Raw genomic sequence first — 22,684 nt, forward strand, 5'->3', positions numbered from 1 at the left:
AAAAACCAAATTGAGGTACTGTAAACACTGAGCTCACTATATGATATCCCGATGTCATCTGATTATAATGGCAAAGTTCATGTTTTGCTCTGGAAGAATCGTAATAAGCTATATTAAGTGTCAGATCAAACAGTAAAATAGGAGGTGCACGATGGCATTAAGTTATAAAGAATCTGTAAACGTATCATTAAATTTTATGCAGTAGTTATAAGGAATTGCGGATAAGAGATGGGTACATGTACCCTTCAATATCATAGAAAGAATGGCAGTATCCATGTTTTGCTATGGGAAACCCGAAACAAGTAAAATAGGAGGTGCACTGTGGCAACGCACTTTGAAAAAATTACGCACTTTGAAAAAAATTTTCAAAGTGCGTTAAAATTTGTATAAATTTCAACGCACTTTGAAAAAAAAATCAAAGTGCGTTAAGAGTCTACATCAATATATTTTATCATTTAACGCACTTTGAAAAAAAAATCATATTTTAGTAATGGAAAGATTTTATTTGTTATTTATCTTTCAAAAAAAATGTGAATTGATTTCGCGAAAAGAGGAGAAGCGATTCAATCCAAATCTTTATCTTTCCAATACATAGGCGTCGGTAACAAACGGGGGAGGGGAGCAATAAACCCAAAAAGGGTAAACTGCATTTTCAATGCTAATACGATATATATCTTTCCAAAATAAGTGGAGTGCTTAGCCCTTCCCCCCTCCCCTGACCCTTCGCCCGGTCTCGATGTCTATCCTATACTCGAAACATTTATACATGTATAATTATGTATGTACCTTACTGGTATGACGTTGAAAACTTTCAATATTAAATGAGTTAATTAAAACAGATGAAAGCTAGAAATTTTTATGTACAGTAAAACGTATGAGAGAGAAAGAATTTTCATAGTTTTGAACAATCAAATGGCCCCCTTTTTATTATGATAAATGCTAACCAGGTAAATCTGAGGGCGGTGCTTATTATCTCGGGCTTTAAAGCTGTCCACTGTTAGTGCCCCCTTTACACATTTACATCTACTTACATGTATGAAATACTAGAATTTAAAAAAAAAGAAACGAATTAATGATCTTAAACAATCGTCACTCTTTTTTTCAAGACCCTTTTCCCTTTTATTTTATCAAAACCTCAAATATTTAAAACGTCGATATCTCAGGTCCTGAAGTGACTTTATCATAAACAAGAGGCCCATGGGCCACATCGCTCACCTGAGAAGCTTTGACCATTCTGTTCTTTACCAGATTTCACCCTTGTTATACATAATGCATCCCCACATTACCCCACTGATCATAATTTAGACATTTTGAAATCTACACTACCCCATGATCCTTCCATTGGCACATATGTTTCAGCTTTTTTGGCCCAGTGGTTCCTGAGAAGAAGATTTTCAAAGATTTTTCCTATATATTTCTATGTAAAACTTTGATTCCCTATAATGGTCCCGCCCTTCCCCCGGGGGTCATGATTCCTACAATTTAGAATTTACACTACCCCAGAATGCTTCCACATAAGTTTCAGCTTTTCTGGCCCAGTGGTTCTTGAGAAGAAGATTTTCAAAGATTTTTCCTATATATTTCTATATAAAACTTTGATTCCCCATTGTGGCCCCGCCCTTCCCCGGGTGTCATTATTTGAACAATTTAGAATCTACACTATATCAGGATGCTTCCACATAAGTTTCAGCTTTTCTGGCCCAGTGGTTCTTGAGAAGAAGATTTTCAAAGATTTTTCCTATATATTTCTATATAAAACTTTGATACCCCATTGTGCCCCCCCCTTCCCCTGGGGGTCATGATTGAACAATTTGGAATCTACACTATACCAGGATGCTTCCACATAAGTTTCACCTTTTCTGGCCCAGTGGTTCTTGAGAAGAAGATTTTCAAAGATTTTTCCTATATATTTCTACATAAAACTTTGATTCCCCATTGTGGCCCCACCCATCCCCCGGGGGTCATTATTTGAACAATTTAGAATCTACATTATACCAGGATGCTTCCACATAAGTTTCAGCTTTTCTGGCCCAGTGGTTCTTGAGAAGAAGATTTTCAGTTTTTCCTATATATTTCTATATAAAACTTTGATACCCCATTGTGCCCCCCCCTTCCCCTGGGGGTCATGATTGAACAATTTGGAATCTACACTATACCAGGATGCTTCCACATAAGTTTCACCTTTTCTGGCCCAGTGGTTCTTGAGAAGAAGATTTTCAAAGATTTTTCCTATATATTTCTATGTAAAACTTTGATTCCCCATTGTGGCCCCACCCATCCCCCGGGGGTCATTATTTGAACAATTTAGATTCTACATTATACCAGGATGCTTCCACATAAGTTTCAGCTTTTCTGGCCCAGTGGTTCTTGAGAAAAAGATTTTCAAAGATTTTTCCTATATATTTCTATGTAAAACTTTGATTCCCCATTGTGGCCCCGCCCTTCCCCCGGGGGTCATGATTTTGTACACTATACCAGGATGCTTCCACATAAGTTTCAGCTTTACTGGCCCAGTGGTTCTTGAGAAGAAGATTTTTTAATGACCCCATCCTATTTTTGTCTTTTCTTGATTATCTCCCCTTGCGAGGGGATATGTTCCTTCATTTTAACAATTTAAATTCCCCTTTACCCAAGGATGCTTTGTACAAAGTTTGGTCAAAATTGGCCCAGTGGTTCTTGAGAAGAAGTCGAAAATGTGAAAAGTTTACAGACGGACAGACAGACGGACAGACGACGGAAACGGACAATGTGATCAAGAAAAGCTTGTCAATTTGAGCCTTTGGCTCAGGTGAGCTAAAAAGTTATCCAACCAGGATCTGTTATTTATCATACCGATTATTTGTTAGAATATTGATTAATCTTCACCTTTTTTTTCAAAGTGCGTTAATATGGTCGATATCAACGCACTTTGAAAAAAAAAATCATAATTTTTTCAAAGTGCGTTGTAACAGTGCACAAAGGCACTACTGTAAACCAACTATTATTCGCGTCATCTTTTATTCGCGAATCGTCAATTTGAAATCAAACCTTGATTTATATTAATTTTTTGCGACTCGTTTTCTACAAATACTTGAGGAAAATGAATGGTTCGCGGCGATTAATATTCGCAAATTAGAGTCCTGGAACTTGCGGACATTTCTCGCACGCGAATAAAAGTTGGTTTATAAAGATTCTGTGAAAGTCTCAATATATTTCATTCAATGGTATAAGAGGAGCTGCGGATAGGCGGTAGGTACTCTAAAGCGTAACAAACGGACGGACGGGCGGACATCCCGATCACATTATACCTTCCCTCTCCCTTTGGGGGGGGGGGGCGCAACAGAAGCCGTGTGAATTTTTGGTGGTAGTAACCTCCCGCGGATCTGAAAATGTAGATTGGGGGCGGGAACGGGAACCGTCTGAATTTTTGGTGGTAGTAACATCCCCCGGAACTGAAAATGTTTGGTCCCCCCCCCCAACTCCAAGGTTAAATTGTTTTCCACAGTCTATCATAGAGGGGACAAAATCAACTTAAGTTTAGTTTTTCAACTTTGTAGTTTATGTATATTAGAAAACTGGTTTGGGCATTTGAACCCCTCTTTTTTTGGATTCGTATGAGCCATTGCATATGGTATATGGGGATGGTTGATCAGGCAGTCGGCAAATGAATGAGAGTTGTCCTTCTTAGTCCTATTCCAGAGCGTTTTAAAGGAAATTCCAATCCCCGATACAGCAACCTTCGCATTCTCATTTTTATTGCTTTTTACAGTGCCTGCATGAAATTGAAGACACATATCATTTACTACACTGTGTTAGTTAGAAAACGCTCTTTGTGTGCTTTGAGTCGAATTCGTTACCCTTGAATGCTTTCGAGAGCCAAAAATATTGTTCAACGCAACCAAGAAATTTCTTAACGACAATACGTTTGCAGAAGTATTAAAGGACACAGACTTTAAGAATATCTGTTGAATTTCTGGAATTCTAGTACCAGAATTTATAGACCGATATATTATAGAAATCTGAAAAAAAAATTCTGAAAATTATATTACGAATTTGTTTGAATACTCAGTATCATACACTCTTGAACTTTCAGGAACTAAAAGTGGGAAGTCTGAAAGGGGTGTATCAATGAAAGATTTTAAAATTATACTCAAAGAAATGTCAAAAGAGAAATCCGAGAAACCAAACCAACTAAACAGTCTTGTCAATTTGAGGTAAGTGTTAAGAGCAATGTTAGCAAAGCGAACACGCCCATTAAAACATTTTCAATAGCGGAGCACATTTTAGTAAATGTATTTGATTTCACCTCAAGAAAAATACCACGGTTATTGAGTATTTCATTACAGAACTTTCATGTATGTCTGTCATAAAAAAGACGCTATTTTTCTAATAAAAACAAATTCTAAATTGTAAAGAAAACGAAGTCCATGCCCCTTTGATTGTCTTCTTGTTTCGGTGAAAATGCTGACATTGTGTGAAATACATGTATTAGTAATACATGTACAATACTACACTGTAGGCCTAGGATGCATTTAATATAATTGAAAACAAGTTTTAATGTGTGGTTTTCTATACTGTCAGTTAAAATGGAATTTTAAAAAATGCCTACCTCCCAGTTTGGCCACATAAAATAAATTTTAAATTTTACGCAGTTTTTGTAATTTTATCTCTTCATCAAATAGTTAATTAAAGTTTTTGGCATTGATATATTTACCATGAATGGTCGAGAAACCACTTCTAAATGATCTCCTATAGGTTTACATTCCAGTAGAATAAACAAATAAATTATTAATAAGTATAATACATAACGCCCACACCTAATTAAAAATTAATCATAACTTTATAGTTTAAGAGAGAGAGAGAGAGAATTACATTGTATTAGTTATCTTACAGAAAAATGATGATTAGGTAGTTATTCAAGAACATATGTAAACATGTACAATGTACATGTATTTAAAACAGGCGACATATATTTTAATGTAAAGAGATTAAAAGACCCACTCCCCATCCCCCCCCCCCCACAAAAAGGGGGGGGGGGTATTTTCAGCTTTTCTGTCATGTATTTATGGTAGTCAGGAAGAACATAAAGTTATATACTCCATCATATACAGAGTTCTGTATTTACATGTTTATTTTCTAAACATTACTGATAACATAATGGTCTGCTACACAGTGGGCGGATCTTTATATCTTTTATGGGCCTCTGTACTAAAAAAAAGTAGACGACCGAAGGTTAAAAATTGAAGTACAATAATAAAATTCCCTTGCATCTTCATATAATATACATCAACTCCAGGCAAGTTAACAGATTATACAAACAAATAAGCAATTAAAAGCAGTAAAAAATGTGATTTATCGTAAAGTTGTTTATTCTTGAACATGATTATTAAGATACATGTACCTTTATATTATAATTTATTATATTATCAATGTATGGAAATTATATTCTTTACATTTACAACAAACTGATAAATGACATAAAACACAGGGTTCATTGCGCGATTTATGTTATACATGAATATGATTGTTCGCGTAAATTATCCGTGGTAAGCGAAGTGTTTTTACCACCGTAAAAGTCAGTCAAAATGCATGTATTATGGCATTTATATGAATATCTTATGGTGGTGTTAAAGTGAAGAAAAAAGTTTTTTTAACCCTCTATCACTGAGAATTCACTTTAAAGAGTCGATTAAATAAGTTGTAACATAGTCTGATTTCAAAGATATACCTAAGAGCTATAACTCAAAAGTAATCAAAAATTGAAAAAAAAAATATTAGTTCAAAATCCCTGTTGGTAAGTATATATAGGTGGTATACTTATACAGGTTAATAGGAAAGGTAAATAAATATTTGAAATGTGAAACGTAAATGGTGACTTGCATTTTTATTGAACGTTACAAAACAATTTTATTACATTTTCTTCGATTTAAAAATTTTCGAACATAATGGATCGTTTGAATTAATTGATAATATGACTGACTGATTATAGATGATTTATTAAGTTGGATTCCTTCCTTCAAAGGAAAGGAGTATATGGTAATAATATTAAATCGACACAGCGTCATTGTTTAACTGTTTAAAATTTCCTAAAAGATGAATGCTGTTTTTCCCCGACAATTTTTTCATTTGCATTTGTATACATCTGCAATATTATGGTAAAAGATTTTCAAGGGGAAATTGCTGACGCTTAAAGAAATTATAATTAAAAAAAAAAACAAGTTGTAATTGTGAAACACTAATTCCTCCATATGGCAGCTAAGGGCAAAGGTTAAAGTTTCTGAAATGTAAACCAACTTCAAAGGTCAAGGTCAAATGATTAAAAAAGAAATGTTTGAACCCAAAGAGAGCGCTTACCAATACGAATACATATGTGAAAACAAAAGCACTAATCGTTCAAAAGTTTGCGTAAGATTCAAACGTAGACCAAACTCAAAAGTTACTTAAAGGTGAAAAGATATACATGTACTTGTGAAATCCCCAGCATCAGTCGTTATTGCCAAGGTTAATTTTTGTTACAGATCAGTCAAACTCCAAGGTCAAGGTGAAAGGGTAAAAATTATTGCTACCCAAGAGATGTCTTGCATGTCAATAAAAATACAGAAGTCAAAAATAAAAACCCTAACTCCAACCGTTGAAAACTTTGGCCAATATTAAAGTTTTCAAAGGAAGGTCATAGGGTCAAAATTGTTGATACCCAAGGAGAAGTTTTTGACACAAGAAATATACCTGTGCAATATGAAACACCAGCACCGAGGGTTTAAAGATTTGGCAAATGTTAAAGTTACTTAAATTTTGCAAAAGATTTATCAGTTCCAGGGTCAAGAGGTCAAATAGAATAGTTATAAAGAAAATGTTGTCATATAAAATATACAGGTAAATCTAAAAACCATAGCTCCTTCCAATCAAAAGATATGGGCAGAGTCATAGTTTTTGCGGACAAACAGACAGGCAGATGGACGAAGAAAGCAAAAACTATTTGCTCCTAAATCTTCAATTACGAGGCATAGAAAAAGATGTTGCATGACAACGTCGACGTTTGACTCCCCTTCCAGCTACAAATATACACTTGTTTTATCATATACATGTGACCTTAATAATGTGTTAATTTCTTTCATGAATTGAAAACATATAAATTAAATGGTGAACAATTAATGTACAAGTTTTTAATTAACGCTTCAGGGTTATTCACTTTAGATCATTTTTGTAACATTAATCCAAGATGACATTGCCAAGTAAACATTTAAAAGAATTCCACTTCCGTTAAGATTAGAGGTTTGTTTAAAGTCATACAGGCTACATACATGTATATGTAACTCTACTTAGAGCCACGATCTTGAACCATAAAAACAATTAAAACAAAGGAAATTAAGTATACAATATATATTTGATGTAAAACATCCTACTTTCGAAAATTTAATTCCTTAAATACTATCTTTTTATCCCTTCGTTTTGTTTGTCTGTTTGTTGTGTAACGTCCCTCTCGAGAATTTTTCACTCGCATGGAAACGCCACCACTTGCCGGTGGAGAGCTGCAAATTTATATACTCGGCACTTATGGCCATTAAGCAGTTAGGAACACTTCGACATGGAACCTCGGTTTATACGGTAACGTACGAAGGACCTGTTCCCATGTTCCGCAGTTGATTCGAGCCCGCGACGCAAGGATCAGCTCCTTACTCCAAGAAAGAATACACTCTAACCACTGCGCAACGATTGTGACTGAACTTTTTTGTTATATATATCAAAATCTTTTTATAATTGTCATTTTCTTGTGGATTATAATTATTTTGTACACGACTGGTAAGATACTTCGATTTTTGGGGGGGTTAAAAACATGTTTTAAGTAGCAATACTTGAATGAGGAATTCTTGGGAAAGAGCATTGATTACTGGAGAACCCGTCATCTGAGCTTTACTAAAATACTTGTATCCAAACTCAAATCGACACATGAATCGGCCATCCTCACAACGTCATAGGTCCTGAGTCAACACGTTGCCAAAGGACGTTGTGAGATTATCAATCGGCCAGTTCAGCTATATACAAGACAGCTGGGTATCTCCAAGTGGCTACTTGTACAATGTAGATCTATAACGCAATCTCGAATATACAGCTTCATAAGAACTCGAGGGCACAAATTAAACACCCTTAAGATTGAATACAAAACTCGTTCATTTCATTGCCTTGACCTTCGAGATTTTGAGAAAGGACATTGGGGCAAAACCATGGCAAACGTTTGCACCCATTTCAGTCAAAGGTTCAGGGGCAGGCGATAGACTGGACGGACAGAATTTTATGACTGGCAGACGGAGACAAATACGCCAACTCTTAGTACGGACAACAGAAGATCAGTTCAATCATTTCAGTGTCATCTAAATCACACGAGCAGAAATCTCGTGCCCCCGAAAATTAATTTATGTGCACGTGAAGAGAGCAGTTTTCTTATTGGACCCATAAAAGCAGATGAACTGTCCAAGAAACAAAAGCACTATTCAGCAAAAATCTAATGCTTTTACGAAAATTACATTTTATATGATATTAAAAAAAAACAAAAGATTTATTTCTGGCGTCTTAACTTTTTTTTTACATATCACAATGGCTTCATTGTTAAGCAAATTGGTTTTTTTTCGGTGCAAGACAAAGAACTATTCAAGATTATATACTCGATCGTATTTTGGGTAGTGAATTATTTCTTTTAAATTTCTCAGCTCAAAATATACTTTTGTTCAATTTTTGTAAATTTGAAGCAGAGTTTGTTAGAACTCCCTTTGATTGGCACCTATGTCAGAGCATGTGGTTTAAACAAAAAATAACAACTGTAAATTTGGGGGTGGGAGAGGGGAGGTTAAACTCCCTTTGATTGTAACGATGTATAAGCAAATTCAGTTTGAATCCTTTAACATAATTATTCTTTTCACTTTATATGTAATATGATTTTTTATTAATTTGCTTCAATAAATGTTGTTTAGGACTGAATCCGAAGTCCAGCAAATTATTTTCGGTCAAAAATATAGAGATAACGAAAAGTATTCGAGCTCAGAAGTCCATTAAACATTACAAAATAGACATATACCTCCAAATCATCAGAGATGGGATCAGGTGCCATGGAGGAGTGAGCATCCCTACCGATCGTCGTTTTTTTACTAGTACATAGAAATGGTAGAACCTCTCATTGTGAGTCTTGCATGGTAGTTGCACGGATTTGATTTTTGAAAGCCTGGAAAATTTCAAATATCAAAATCGTTAAAAAAGCCTGAAACGCGTCATATATCTACACATGTAGCATTTGAATTAACTGTAATAAGCTAAAACAACACCGATTAGGGGTTCATGTGTATTACATTGTTTTCAATATAATTATCTGGTGGTATTAGCTTTGAAAGGATGCATTGATTCAAAAAAAGCCTGATAAATTTTCAGAGCAAAGGAATCAGCATGGCACAGCATATAAATGTTTGAATCAATCCAAGGTTAACAGTATAATTTCAAGCTTGTAGGGAGCCATGAAAAAAATACTATCACTTCCTGTTCAAACAGGGAATCAGATGACGTATCAGTGTAATCGGAATTCAGATGAAAATTCTCCATCTTCCCCTTGAAAAAGCAGATATAAACGACACATGAAACAGAATAATATTATATTCAGCAAAACTTAATGCTTAAGTGTACAAAAAGTACATATTAAAAGATTGTTATCCTTGCAAGATAAAAAACCAGAAGATTTATTTTTCGGCATATTAAATAGGTGCTATACATCATAATGCCATTACTGTCAAGCAAATAGGGATTTTTAAAAAGACAATAAAAAGACAAAGAAATATAGAGGTGTTTTACGTTACACATTTTGGGTGTGAATTGCAGAGTTTGTGGTTAAAACCAAAAAAAAAAGTCTTCATTTCTAAAAAAAAAAAAAGAGTTTAATATCGCATTTGAGTGTTGAAATTATGCGGATTAATTTTGAATACAAGCTCAATATACCCCTAATTTAATAGCATAATGTAATTTTTTGCTACTTATTTATGAATTATGGTAAAAAATGAATTTATAAACATTTCAAAAATATTTCAGCAAATGCAGTTTTCATAGAAGTAAGGAAATATATCTTTTCAAGATTCCATTTTTTCCTTCTTCCATTCTACATGTAAATCCTATTTCAGTCAAATGACTTTTTCTTAGATACAGACAAGTAACTTATAGTCATCGTATCCAGGTGAAAGTACAACACACACCACTATAAATTAAAAATTGTGATTTATATCATTAACCTTTTTATATATATTGGTCGGGAAAATATGATGAACTCTAAATACAAATTACAAATATCGTCATTTTCTTCCGTTGTATTCTTCTATAAGTGGCCTTTAATCTGTGGTTTTGCTGCATTGGTGATTTTTTCAGGAAGTGGGGTTTTGCAGACTTCATATCCATTTTTCATGCCATCTCATCTTTGCCTCTTTTTCATTTGCAGCTCACGTAAAGTCCCTTCCTGTTGGTCTGATTTAGGACCTCGCAGATAATTTTTTTCTTAGAATTTCATTATTTTGTATTAACATACGTCTTCGATAGCCAAGGGTTTCTGATCCACTAAGAGCGAAGATGGTAAAAATACCTTCATAAATAGATCATACGTACGAATAAAATATTTGTAGACTGTCTGTGTTGTAGTTTTGTTTATGTCAAAATTCTTGTATTATCAAACTTCTCAAATCAAGAAAAAGCCATGAGTATGTAAAACATGTCCAAACCATACGTATTTTCTCCACATATTGTCAAGCAGAATGTTTAAACATCACCAAATATGTATGTGTCACCAATACATGTAGTGCGTATGTGAAGAATATTAACCCAATATACATTCACCCACATACACATATGTAAAATGTTTACCAACATACATATGTATAAAATGTTTTGTGTGTATAAACGATTTTGAGGTTTAAATACATTCTGAATGTCTATATCCATTTTGGAACTGTAAATGTAACTGCGAAAAAAGTTTATTTTTATGTTTTTTTTTTATTTCATAAGAAAATCATTGTAGATTCACGTTATTAAATGCTTAGCTTAGCATACCTAAATAATAAAACAAGAGGCCCAAGGGCCTTATAGGTCACATGAGTATCACGTAACAACTTTCCAACAATTTAAATTGGTTCGTTTTTTTAAACAAGAGGCCATGAAAAACACAATTTTGAAAAAGGCATCATTGCTTATCATAACTAAACACTTAGCATGCTTACTTTGATTACTTAATACCCAGAGGTAGATCAGGGTAACAAAGAGGGAATGCATTTCCACTTTATAACCAATTGTGCATACCACCCCACAGGAAACAATGACCATGGGGCCACATATTTCAAAATTTTGGAAATTGTATCATAAATTTTATTTCATCATTAATGGTTGATTAATACCAAAGAGCAGATTTCAAAGCATCAATTTATTTTCATACCAGGTACCCCCCCCCTAAGTACCCCTGACCCAGATACCATGAAATTGATCATTTTGAAAGAGGAACATTTCTTCATCATAGATATGTACTTAGATCATTGGCATAATACCCAGGAGCAGAGGAGAAGATTTTTAAAGATTTTTTTGCATTTTCACTATATAATCAATAGAGCCCCACGCTAACACCAGAATCCCTGACCCTGGGGCCTTGAAATCCACAGTTTTGGAAAAGGCAGTCTAATTCAACAAAGCTATGTACTTGGTTAGTTCATTTAATACCCAGGACCGGAGAAGATTTTTAAAGAATTAATGTATTTTCACTATATAAGCAATAGAGCCCCACCCTAACTCCAGAATCCCTGACCCTGGGGCCATAAAATTCACAATTTTGGAAGAGGCATTCTGGTTCATTTGAATATACCGGGTTACTATGTACCTAGTTAGTTTGTGTAATACCCAGTAGCAGAGAACAAGATTTTTAAATGGATTTTCACTATATAATCAAAAGAGCCCTGCCCTAACACCAGAACACCCGACCTAGGGGCCATGAAATTCACAATTTTGGAAAAGGCATTCTTGCTCATCATAACTATGTACATAGTTCATTGGTTTAATACCCAGGAGCAGAGGAGAAGATTTTCAAAGAATTATTGCATTTTCACTATATAATCAAAATAGCCCCAACCTATCACAAGAACTCCTGACCCTGGGGCCATGAAATTCACAATTTTGGAAGAGGCTTCCTTATTCAACATAACTATGTACTTGGTTAGTTAATTTGATACCCAGGAGCAGAGAAGAAGGTTTCCAGATAAATAATGCATTTTCACTATAAAATCTATTTAGCCCGGCCCTAGCACCAGAACCCCTGACCCTGGGGTCATGATCATTACAATCATGCCAACAGTGTGATTGCTTGATGTCCAGGAGTAAAGAGGAAGATTTTTAAAGACTGCATTAATATCAGTGGTTTTGGCCCCACACCTCAGCCCCAGGGGGGGGGGGGGGGGCAGGGACCATGAAATTCACAATTTTTGTTCCCCTTTAACCATAGATGCTTTATGCCCAAGATGGTTGAAATTGGTTGAGCGGTTGCAGAGAAGAAGCTGAAAATGTTCAAATGTTAACGCACAACGCACGACGATGGACGAAAACAGATAGCAATAGGTCAATTGAAATTAATTAATGAAAATAATATTTGGAACTGTATTCTCAAATTAGACGGCCTTGGATTCAACGTGTTTATTATATTATATTTATCAATTTGACAAATATGAGTGTTCTTCATAATTATATATTTTTTTCATAAGGTCATTACTCTATCATTTAAAGTTGAATGACTTAATTTAAAATAAAAAGAAAAACATTTTATAAATACATATTAAAACGTCATACAGTTGAAATATTACCATTCAACCTAACACATTTATCTAAAAAGAAAATTTAAAGTAATTTACAACAGAATCACCAAAATATATTATTGGTCGGAAAGACGTTTGAGGAACAACGAAAACAAATAAATGAGTGAAACCGTTTACAATTTATACTTTTCAGCTATAATATATAAGGAATTACGTGTTTTTGTAGTTGTTTTTTTTTTATTTATTGTCTCAGATTATTCTATGTTGACGCATTTTCATATTGAGGAGATGTTTTTTAAACAAACAACTCTCATTTACTCTATTTTTATGCCTTTTAATACATTCTGGGTTGTGTATCGATGGTTAGGAGTTTTTTTTATTTGTTTTATTTTTTTTTATTTGTTTGATGGAGGGATGCAATCAGGTGCAGGTGAAGCTTTTTGAGAATGACATACAGATGTAGTCAGCAACTGGACAAGTCCAATATGCTTTTACAGATTTCTGCACAGAAGTAATTTTAATCTCACTATTGAACACCTTACGAAAAACCGAAAACATAACTGAAAATGCGTTGTTCCTTATATAACATGTTGTTGAGACTGTCAACCCCATTCATTTTTGGGTGTTTGATCACCACCCTGATCTGCGATTCAATAAAAGTGATGATTGGTTATGCCCAAAAGGTTTTTTGTTTGTTGTTTGAAGTCCTTGTCGCGCAACTTTTACTCAGATGGAGACGTCACCACTTGCTGATGGATACCTATGCAATCTACCTATAATCGGCCCTTATGGCTATTGAGCAGCGAAGAACTTTTTCATGCCAACACCTACATGTACAGCGAGTCGGGACCTCAGTTTATATGGTCTTATCCGAAGGACCGCTCTCCACGTCCCCCACTGGGGTTCGTACCCGCGACGCAACCATCATCTCTTTACGCCGCGACTCTCTCTAGACCCAGAAGCTCTTATCACTGCGCCACGCAGACGACGCCAAAAAAGTGAAAAAATGCTAGGAAAAAGTGAAAATCAAAATGTGTTCTTGGTATTTCTTTTCTGCATCATTGGGATTGAATGTAAAATACAGTCTGCACAGGTAATCAAGATAATCATTACTGGAAGCACACACTTGAAAGATGACGTCATATTCCATACTATTTTCATTATAAAAACGCCACCTAGTGAAAGTTTTTGCTTCCTCAATGCAAAACCGGAAATAAACTTCTGGACTATACTAGAAAAGGATTTAAAGTTTTATGTAAATAATAATGATGCGCGATAACAATCAGGCGCATATGCATAAATAAATGCCATTAAATGACAAATCAGAGCGCTCAGACCGTCGCTACTTATTATTTATTACCTAGACATGTCACTCACGTGTCAAGAGCCATTTTTTGTTCAACTTCCGCTCTGAGTGAATCTATTTTTATAAAATTTAATTTTTTTTTTAAAAAAAGGGGTTACTTGTTAAAGTGATGTTCATGTACAATTTGTGTTGTGTAACAGTTATTATTATATTTTTGGGAGATATATGATGTACGTAAAAAAATTTTGATTCATTAAATTGGTTACTGGTGATACGAGAAAAATGTCAATAACGCATTTTATCAAAAAAGTAAAAAAAAAAAAAATTCTAAAAAGTTGAATGACTATCGGGTATAATTTTTGAATCTACCAAACAAATGCAATTCAAATCAAAGATGCCACTAGTATCCAAATCAAAGAGACTATATACATACATGATTGTTTAATCCAAATGTGTATTTGGTATTGTACATGTAAAACTACTTTTGTAGCAGACTATCATTTATCGTCGCATTAAAATTGATGCTATTTTACAAAAAATCAACTAAAGTATACCAGATGCAATGTATTAATATTAATTCATTTTGTAACAGGTGTTTTGTTGACGTGAGAGTTTATAATTGATTCCAAAAAGTTGAATATGCAAATAAAAATATTTTATACTGTTCATTTACATGAAAGTCGATCTCAACATCAGTTCAAGATAAGTCCACAAAGCTTCCTCAAGTTTAAAAATAAATTTTTAAAAAAAACTGAAAGAGCATCCAGATTTTTGAAAGCATGTTCCGTGGTTTATCAATTAAAATTTCTGTATTGCATCACTCTAGATATAAAACAATGTATCGATTGATGAGATAAAAATGTTTGTGTCTGAAAATGAAAAATTTCCAATATACCACAAGTACTCAATCTTTGTATGTCAAACTATCATAATAAGAACAGTTTATGTTTTGATCATCAAAGGTATTAAAAAGATGATGAATTATTCATTTTCCGAATCTTCAATTAACAAACCTTGTATTCATTACTGAACAATTCATAACGTCAATCTTGGCTAATTTAGAAGGGCATCTGGGCTGCTGTTAATTTAATGCAGGCAATTACAAAGTGAAATACATTAATGTATTTTTTTTACCAGATTTATAAAAGGTGACGAAAATTACCTTCTTCTTCATTTTACGTTATGACAGGGAACCTTGTGCCTGTAGGCATAAAGAGAACTCATACATAAGCAGTGTTTTCTTGACAAGCGCCCTGCCTTCAACGTAATTTGACTACAGCTGACAGCTGAATATATTAGGAAGTCTTTTGCTTTTCAACGTCCAAAGAGAACAGTCGGACTAGTGTGGACTTAAGATTTTATATCTGGAATATATAGCTTAGGTTTTTTTCTTAGTCAAATTAACTGTTCAAATTGGAGTTAAGCAAGGATATCCGTCGAGCCAATGCTTCTTTATTGTAATAGTGAATAAGCAGTGGATCAAGATTCTAAAACTCTTCTGAAAAAAATGATGACGAAAACTGTTTTAAGGCTTGCTTTCTTGTGTGGAATATGTACCGTGGTGGAACTATTAAGCCCTTGTGTAAAATGTCAAAACGATGAAACGTGCAAAGCCCCTGACTGCTTCTGTTGCCGAAGTGAGCTTAATTTACCAATTCCATTGAAAAACACACCGCAAATTGTGTACTTTACTTTTGATGATGCCTTAACTGATGCTGCCTCAAAATTTTACAGAAAACTTTTTAACGAAACAAGAATGAACCCCAACGGTTGTCCAATATCGATGACAATGTTCATTTCACATCAAGACACTATCTATCGAAATGTTAAAGATTTCTACGAGAGAGGAATGGAAATTGCTTCCCACAGTGTAACACATAGCCATATGAAAACTTCCAATTTTATGCAAGAGGCAAAGAAACAGAAAAGGAATCTCGCAAAGTTCGGCGGAATACCAGAAAACGAGATTGTAGGATGGAGAAGCCCATTTCTAGAGCCCGTCGGTGACATGCAGCCCGAAAAACTCAAGGAATTGGGATACCTGTATGATGCTACTCTTACATTCAGTAAAAGAAAATTAACCGATAAAGCACCCACACCCTTTACACTTGATTTTGGTTGGCCCTACGACTGCAAAGTCAAACCTTGTCCCAAGAGGCGTCACTCAGGGTTTTGGGAAGTACCGGTTGTTTCTTTGTTGGACTACAAGCATAAATATGATTGCGTTTACGTTGATGGCTGCAATAATCCACCACCAAACGAAGCTTCCGCCTACCAGTTTCTCATGGATAACTTTAACAGTTACTACACCACTTCAAGAAATCCGTTTGGGATCAATATGCATCCGTCCTGGTTTTATATTCCAGATCGACTGAACGCCATGGACAGGTTCATAAATACTTTACTAAAAATGGACGATGTATACATTGTGTCTGTAGAAAAAACAATCAGATGGCTCCAAAACCCAACACCACTATCTGAATTACACTCTTTTGAACCATGGAAATGTGACCACGTAAAAAACAAACAACAAGCTAACACAGCCACAACGAACAACAGACGCCACATGGGGTTATCTCCCATGGAAAAACAGCACATGTACATACAACAACGTCTCCAAAAAATTGCAGAGATGCGAAGAGAAATCGAGTTAAAACGACAACGAGAATTACAAATAGAAATAGCCTTAAAGAAGCAGAGAGAATTAGAATTGATTCAAGGTCAGACTGATTATGCTAACAGAGATTGGTGGTCTCCTCCTCGCAGACACTCAAACAATATTCCCCAAAGTCCGTTCACGGAAGAAATCCCAAATGCGCATGTTCTAGATACCCCGGTAGATGAAACACCCCTGGAACTTAATAAACAAGAGGATCGAGTGGCAAGTAAGTCATCTACAAATTCAAAACGCCCAGTTTGGGAGCACAAATCAAAAAGAAACAAATCATCTACAAAATCAAACCTCTCAAATAGGGAACAAATTTTAAATCGAAATCAACAGAAACAAAGTTCTAGTACTCAAACAAAAATTGTTCCCTTTTGGCAGCAGGGGCAACTGGGATCTCGACGTTTGCCTGAAGCGGCTTTCCAAAGAGACTCCCGTTGGTGGAACAAACCTGTGCCTTACGTGAATGACTTCAAGTACATGGTCGCTTATTCTGTTTCTACTAAACCTCCTTCAGTAACTACAGCTAAAATAGCAGCATCAACGGAATCTCCACCAACTACATATAAACCGCCATCTCCTCCTAGAAGAAGTGCTGGGGTTGATTTGTTCAGAGAAAAACAGCTCATAGAATACCAGCGTAGGCAGCGCCTAATTCTAGAAAATCAAAGGAAAAGAGAAGAGAAACAACTAAAACAGCAAAGACAAGAACTCCGAAAAAACGAGAAAGAATCATTTACAAAGCAACAGAGATCTAGATCTAAACATAAACCATATTTCACCTGGCGAGAAATTATTCCTTCTTCAAAACATCGATGATTAAAAACATAAAAAAAGACTTCTCAGGACTTTTGAAGTTAAGTTTTTTATTTTCCATATGATTTCCTGCCTCATACCTTTTTTTCAGTTTTTGATGTCAAAAACAGGGACCGACCTCAAGTGCTTTCATTTTTAAGTTATATGAAGTATACATTTACATGTATGTACATATCGGGACCAATATATTTTTTTAGTTATTCTATCATTTCTTTGTCTGAAATGGAAAAAATGTTATGATCTTTCTGTTTTGCAAGTCAGCCCCACGGACAGTTTGTGATTAGTGTGAATGTATGTGATTGATGGGAGATTCCTCATACTATGCATGTAATTTATATTTATCTGCCTTCGTTTTTGAACGCCTTTTCTGAATATACAGTTGTGCCTTTTTGGTGTACAGTGTGTATGGAAAAAAATGTGAGCAGTTTTAATAGCTATCATGTTTTTTGGCGAGACAGACTAAATACCGAAACCCATTAAAAGTTTGATAACCATGTATACTGAAGTCATTCAAAATGCTAAAAATGTCTTTCTATCATGAAGCCATGCAAATAATTTACCGAGTTGTGCGACCGATGATAGATTATGTGCCAAATAGAACCATTTTATGATGCTTTTGCCAAAACATGGTGTTTGTGAATGGATGTTTTCCAATGTTTGATGTCAGAATGTGTTTAATTGCCAATTTGAGTAACAGAATTCATAATAATAAAAATTATATACTTACCATCTTTTTGTCGTTCAATTCAAATTACTCTCGTTAATTGTATAAATATTAAACTAATTGTAGTAAAAGGTACAGAGAGACACAAAGCACAAGGTTCAAAATGTATTTTCAACCCGCTCGTATTCATAACGTATGTGTTAATATCTTTAACTTTTCAACATAGTTCATCACGAAAAGATTAAAGTTTAATTAGAATGATTAACAACCACGACACTTAACGTCAAAAGCAAAATACTTATTACTGAAATTTACGATCGTGAAAATCAACGATTTCGTGAAAATGTAATTTATTATTCGTCAGCACTTAGATCTTGACCGTTTTACCATGCTTTGATAGCGTGTTTAGATTGACGTTATTTTATTAACAAGTCAGTTACAAATTGATTTTTTTTTTAAGAAAAGCGGTTTCAAAAAATGGATAAAAAATGTATTTTCTTTATAATTTACGCTTATTGGCAAACCTTTAGTTGTAAGATCCTTGTACCGTTGTCAGAATGTCACAAATTATGACACAAGTCATTTGTTTGTCAGTGATAGTCATTAGAAAACCACCGGCAATGAGCTGTTCCTTGACCAAATTGCTTCCAACCTGTTCTGTCATTGTTTGGCCTAAAATAGAAGAAAACGTTAAATTTGTAAGACACAAGAAGTGAAGGTTTGGTATCATTTAGGATTGAATAATATTTTCATACTAAAATAAGATTTACATGAAGTTGTTTTCGAGTTGTTTGCTTACTTAAAGGATGGCATGAAATAAAATTAATTAATATTAAAAACTAAAAAGCATGCTCCCCCGAAACTGTGTGTTTGTACAACAGAAACAGCTCGACACACAGGCCTGAAGCATTGGACACAAGGACATTTTTGGAGAAATCTTACCCGTGTATTACTAAATAATAAAAGATTAGATCTCGATGAGCTATAATTATATAAAACATTCACTCTTGGAACATAATAAAATTTCAGAACCTGGTACCCTTAGGGTAAGAAGATTTCAGAATGAAAAAAGAAATGCAAATATGAAATAAATTCGAGTTTGTTTTTCCGCTAGTCGGAAAGGCCCCCGAGAAGTTGCTATTAACGTTTTATGATAGAAAACTCTTTCTGAAAAATGCACAGTAACCTATTCTTGCCTTTACTCTTACTTAAACAATGAATAACCAGACACCATAGAACTTCCTTCAGTCATACCATGATTGCAAGGAATTCAATTGATTATAAATGGCAAGAAGCGATGTGTATACCTCCATCGGTGTTTAGTTCTATTTCAGTATGTATCGAAAAACCTGACAACACCATGCATTTCCAACTTTGTCGCAGTGGTTAGAGCGTCTGCTCTAGAATCGCAAATTAAGGAGTTTATCCTTACGTCGCGGGCTCGAATCCCACTGAGGGATGTGGAGAACAGCCCTTCGGATGAGACCGAATAAACCGAAGTCCGGTGTCGCAGTAGATGATGGTACGAAAAAGATTCCTCAATGCTCAATGCCGTAAGTGCATGCCGAGTATAGGGCAAAGATTTGCAGCTCTCCACCGGCAGATGGTGGTGTCTCCATATGAGTGAAAAATTCCCGAGAGGGATGGTAGACAATATACAAACAAACAAACAAAACCAAACTGGTTAGGTTTTTTTTTTGTAATGTCATACCAATTTATTATAAATTCTGAGATAATCCTTGTCCAGTATTCATAATATTTAGTCATGCACTTAAAGACATCCCTATTTTTTCATGAGCATATATTTAGTCTAGTGAATGATCTGTCCATTTTATATACAGCATCTTTATACTTTTATGTAGGAGGATTTATGCGTTAATGAAAGCGAAAAAAATCATGTTTTGCACAAATAGGCCGTGTGTATCGTCTAGAAATCACAAAAACAACGATGTCATGAACATGTCCATGTATTCAAGGTTGTTTTTTTTTTTCGAAAAAATTATCCAGGTTATCAAATTTGTGTCACTTTTCTGAATTAAATAAGAACAACCAGTTGATTTAAAGGTCGTCTCGTATTTTTATTAGAAGAAAAAGGTTAATACGAAGAAAGAGATATGAAATGTTTGATGATTTTTGAATAATTCAAAGTCTTAAGAATCAATTTTACATTAATCATTCTTACTGTACAAGTTGCAAAACAAACCTCAAAAAGTCTTCCGTTTCTTCTATTCTTAATGAAATTATTAATCACGTGACTCATAAAAGCTGAAAGGTCATCTGCTCGTACAAATTGCTTTAATTAAATGTCTGAAGATGCGGGCACGTGCTCGATAAATTACACAATCTGACAAATAACTCTTTTCTTTTGACATTTATGAATACTTTACATGTCTATTTGCAATATTTTATGCAAGAGTTTAAATATAAGTGGATGCAAATTTTAAAACTGCAGGATTTGGATGCAATCTAGTTGCATGTTTTTTAACCTGCAACATTGCTCCTTGTTTTGGTTGGCAGATTGTACATTGCAATTGCGTCATTTTGCTCGACCTATAGCATCGCAAACAAAGCAATTTAAATATTATAACCCTTGACCATAAAAAGGTATTTGCCACATAAATTAATTCTGGTAATTAGCTTATTTTTCGATGAATCCACGAATCTTTTACTTCATATTTACTAATTACTAGATGTTCTAATGATAAAAGATTCCCAAATGTACATATGTCAATAAAATCGTGAAATACTTTAGGCAAAGTTGAACATTGCGCATTTTTAATGTGTTAGGATTTATTAAACAATGCATAAGCGATACAGGAATCCTTTCACTATGGACTGTAATTCCATCAAAATGAACTGTAATTCTATTAAAATCCATTGAGGTGGAAGAAAATTCATGAAAGAGAGTTAACATAAAAGACAAAAATACATCAAGCTTTCAAGCCATGCTGCGAAATTTCGAAATCAAAAATCGGTCAGAAAATAAAATTATATTAAGCATTAGTCAATAACATGTAGCTGGGAATCATTGAATCATTTTTTTACTTATATTCTGATATGAATAAAAATTATAAAAAATTATAAAAATATTTTTTTTAAATGCTATACAATTCGAAAAATTTAAATCAAAATGATAATAATTTTTCAAAATGAGTGAGAACTTTTTTCTTTTTTTTTTTTTACAGTTTTCAAGCAGAACACTAACATTTACTTAATACATGTAAGAGAATGGACAAAAAATGCAAGAAAAAAAAAAAAAGACCTCCAAAGAACACTGACTAAATTTATTTTTATTTGAAACCCAACCATATAAATTATTTCCTTTTTAGTAGCCCAGTCTATAAACCATTAAGAAATCTGCATTGTTAAAAAATGAATTAATTTTAAAAAAAACTTTCCAAAAATAATTTTATGCAGTTGATGTGCAATAGGCTGTCGACCACATGCAGATGTGATAGTCGGAGACTGCACTTGCTTTGTAATTAATCAATTTTCTTGCCACAAATTAAAGCAGTTACATGTAGTTTGCACATAAACACATAAGATGAAATATAGAAGAACATTTAAGGCCAGCAACTAATATATACCATTTTGCTTGAAGACGTTTTAATTCGATGATTTACGACGACCACAAACTATTTTGTAATATTAAAACAGACTATTTAGATACAGTGCTGGGAATTTATGGTTTGGGTTTTGATTAGTCATTGAAAATAACATAGTGCCATCTCTTGAGAATTTCAGAATGTTTCCTTATTTTTAGGCAATTTGATTGCAATTTTATTAAATTATAATAATAAAGAAGACTGGGTTGAAATACTAATACCTTCACTCCTAAGTAATGAGTATTCTAGTATGAAGAATTATATGAAAAATCACAATCTTTATTAACACGTAGTTGGTAAGCTAAAACAATTATAATTTTATTTTTTTAATTATACTGCTCTAATTTCTAGTGTATAAAATAATATAATCATAGTTTTAATATTATTCATATTACTGTCTAATTGCATAAAAATCTCCTATTGCTTCCTGAAATAACTCATGGAAAAGTTTTATTGTATGATATTTCTGTATATAAGAAGATAGAAGACGACTTACGTACATGCAATTACGATTTGCTGACTTGAGATACTTATAATTGTGTATAGATACTTCCTATTCAACTAGGGTTCTATTATATTTATAGCTACATGTATATACCCTATTCATCTGAAAAATTGTTCAAATACTGTAAACCAACTTTTATTCGCGTGCATGAATCCCCGATGTTAACTTACATGCAAGCGATATTTTCAATAACTTTATCTTAGTCTAATACATTACTTTATTAATTAAAAATATTCCATCTACCAGTACGATAATTTATCATAGGAGTAAGTTTATTCCAATATTTTACATAAAAGGGTTGGTCGCTATAACTGCATCAAACCCATGGAACCAAA

The 22,684-nt window shown here is 34.0% G+C and overlaps 1 protein-coding gene across 1 annotated transcript; it reads left to right on the plus strand.

Annotated features, from left to right (window-relative positions):
- Positions 1–15,283: 15,283 nt before the first annotated feature.
- LOC134278348 (uncharacterized) lies at positions 15,284–18,304 on the plus strand. Its single transcript, XM_062760672.1, has one exon. The coding sequence runs from the start codon at positions 15,602–15,604 to the stop codon at positions 17,576–17,578; it is 1,977 nt and encodes a 658-aa protein (XP_062616656.1). The 5' UTR covers positions 15,284–15,601; the 3' UTR covers positions 17,579–18,304.
- Positions 18,305–22,684: the final 4,380 nt, after the last annotated feature.

Source organism: Saccostrea cucullata, unplaced genomic scaffold, assembly GCF_032062105.1.
Source record: "Saccostrea cucullata isolate Sc308-1 unplaced genomic scaffold, CSIRO_AGI_Scuc_v1 ctg300, whole genome shotgun sequence".
In the NCBI taxonomy this organism is placed as follows: domain Eukaryota; kingdom Metazoa; phylum Mollusca; class Bivalvia; order Ostreida; family Ostreidae; genus Saccostrea; species Saccostrea cuccullata.

Coding starts and splice junctions, on each gene's coding strand:
- LOC134278348 (XM_062760672.1), top strand. CDS start 15,602: ATGATGACGAAAACTGTTTTAAGGCTTGCTTTCTTGTGTGGAATATGT.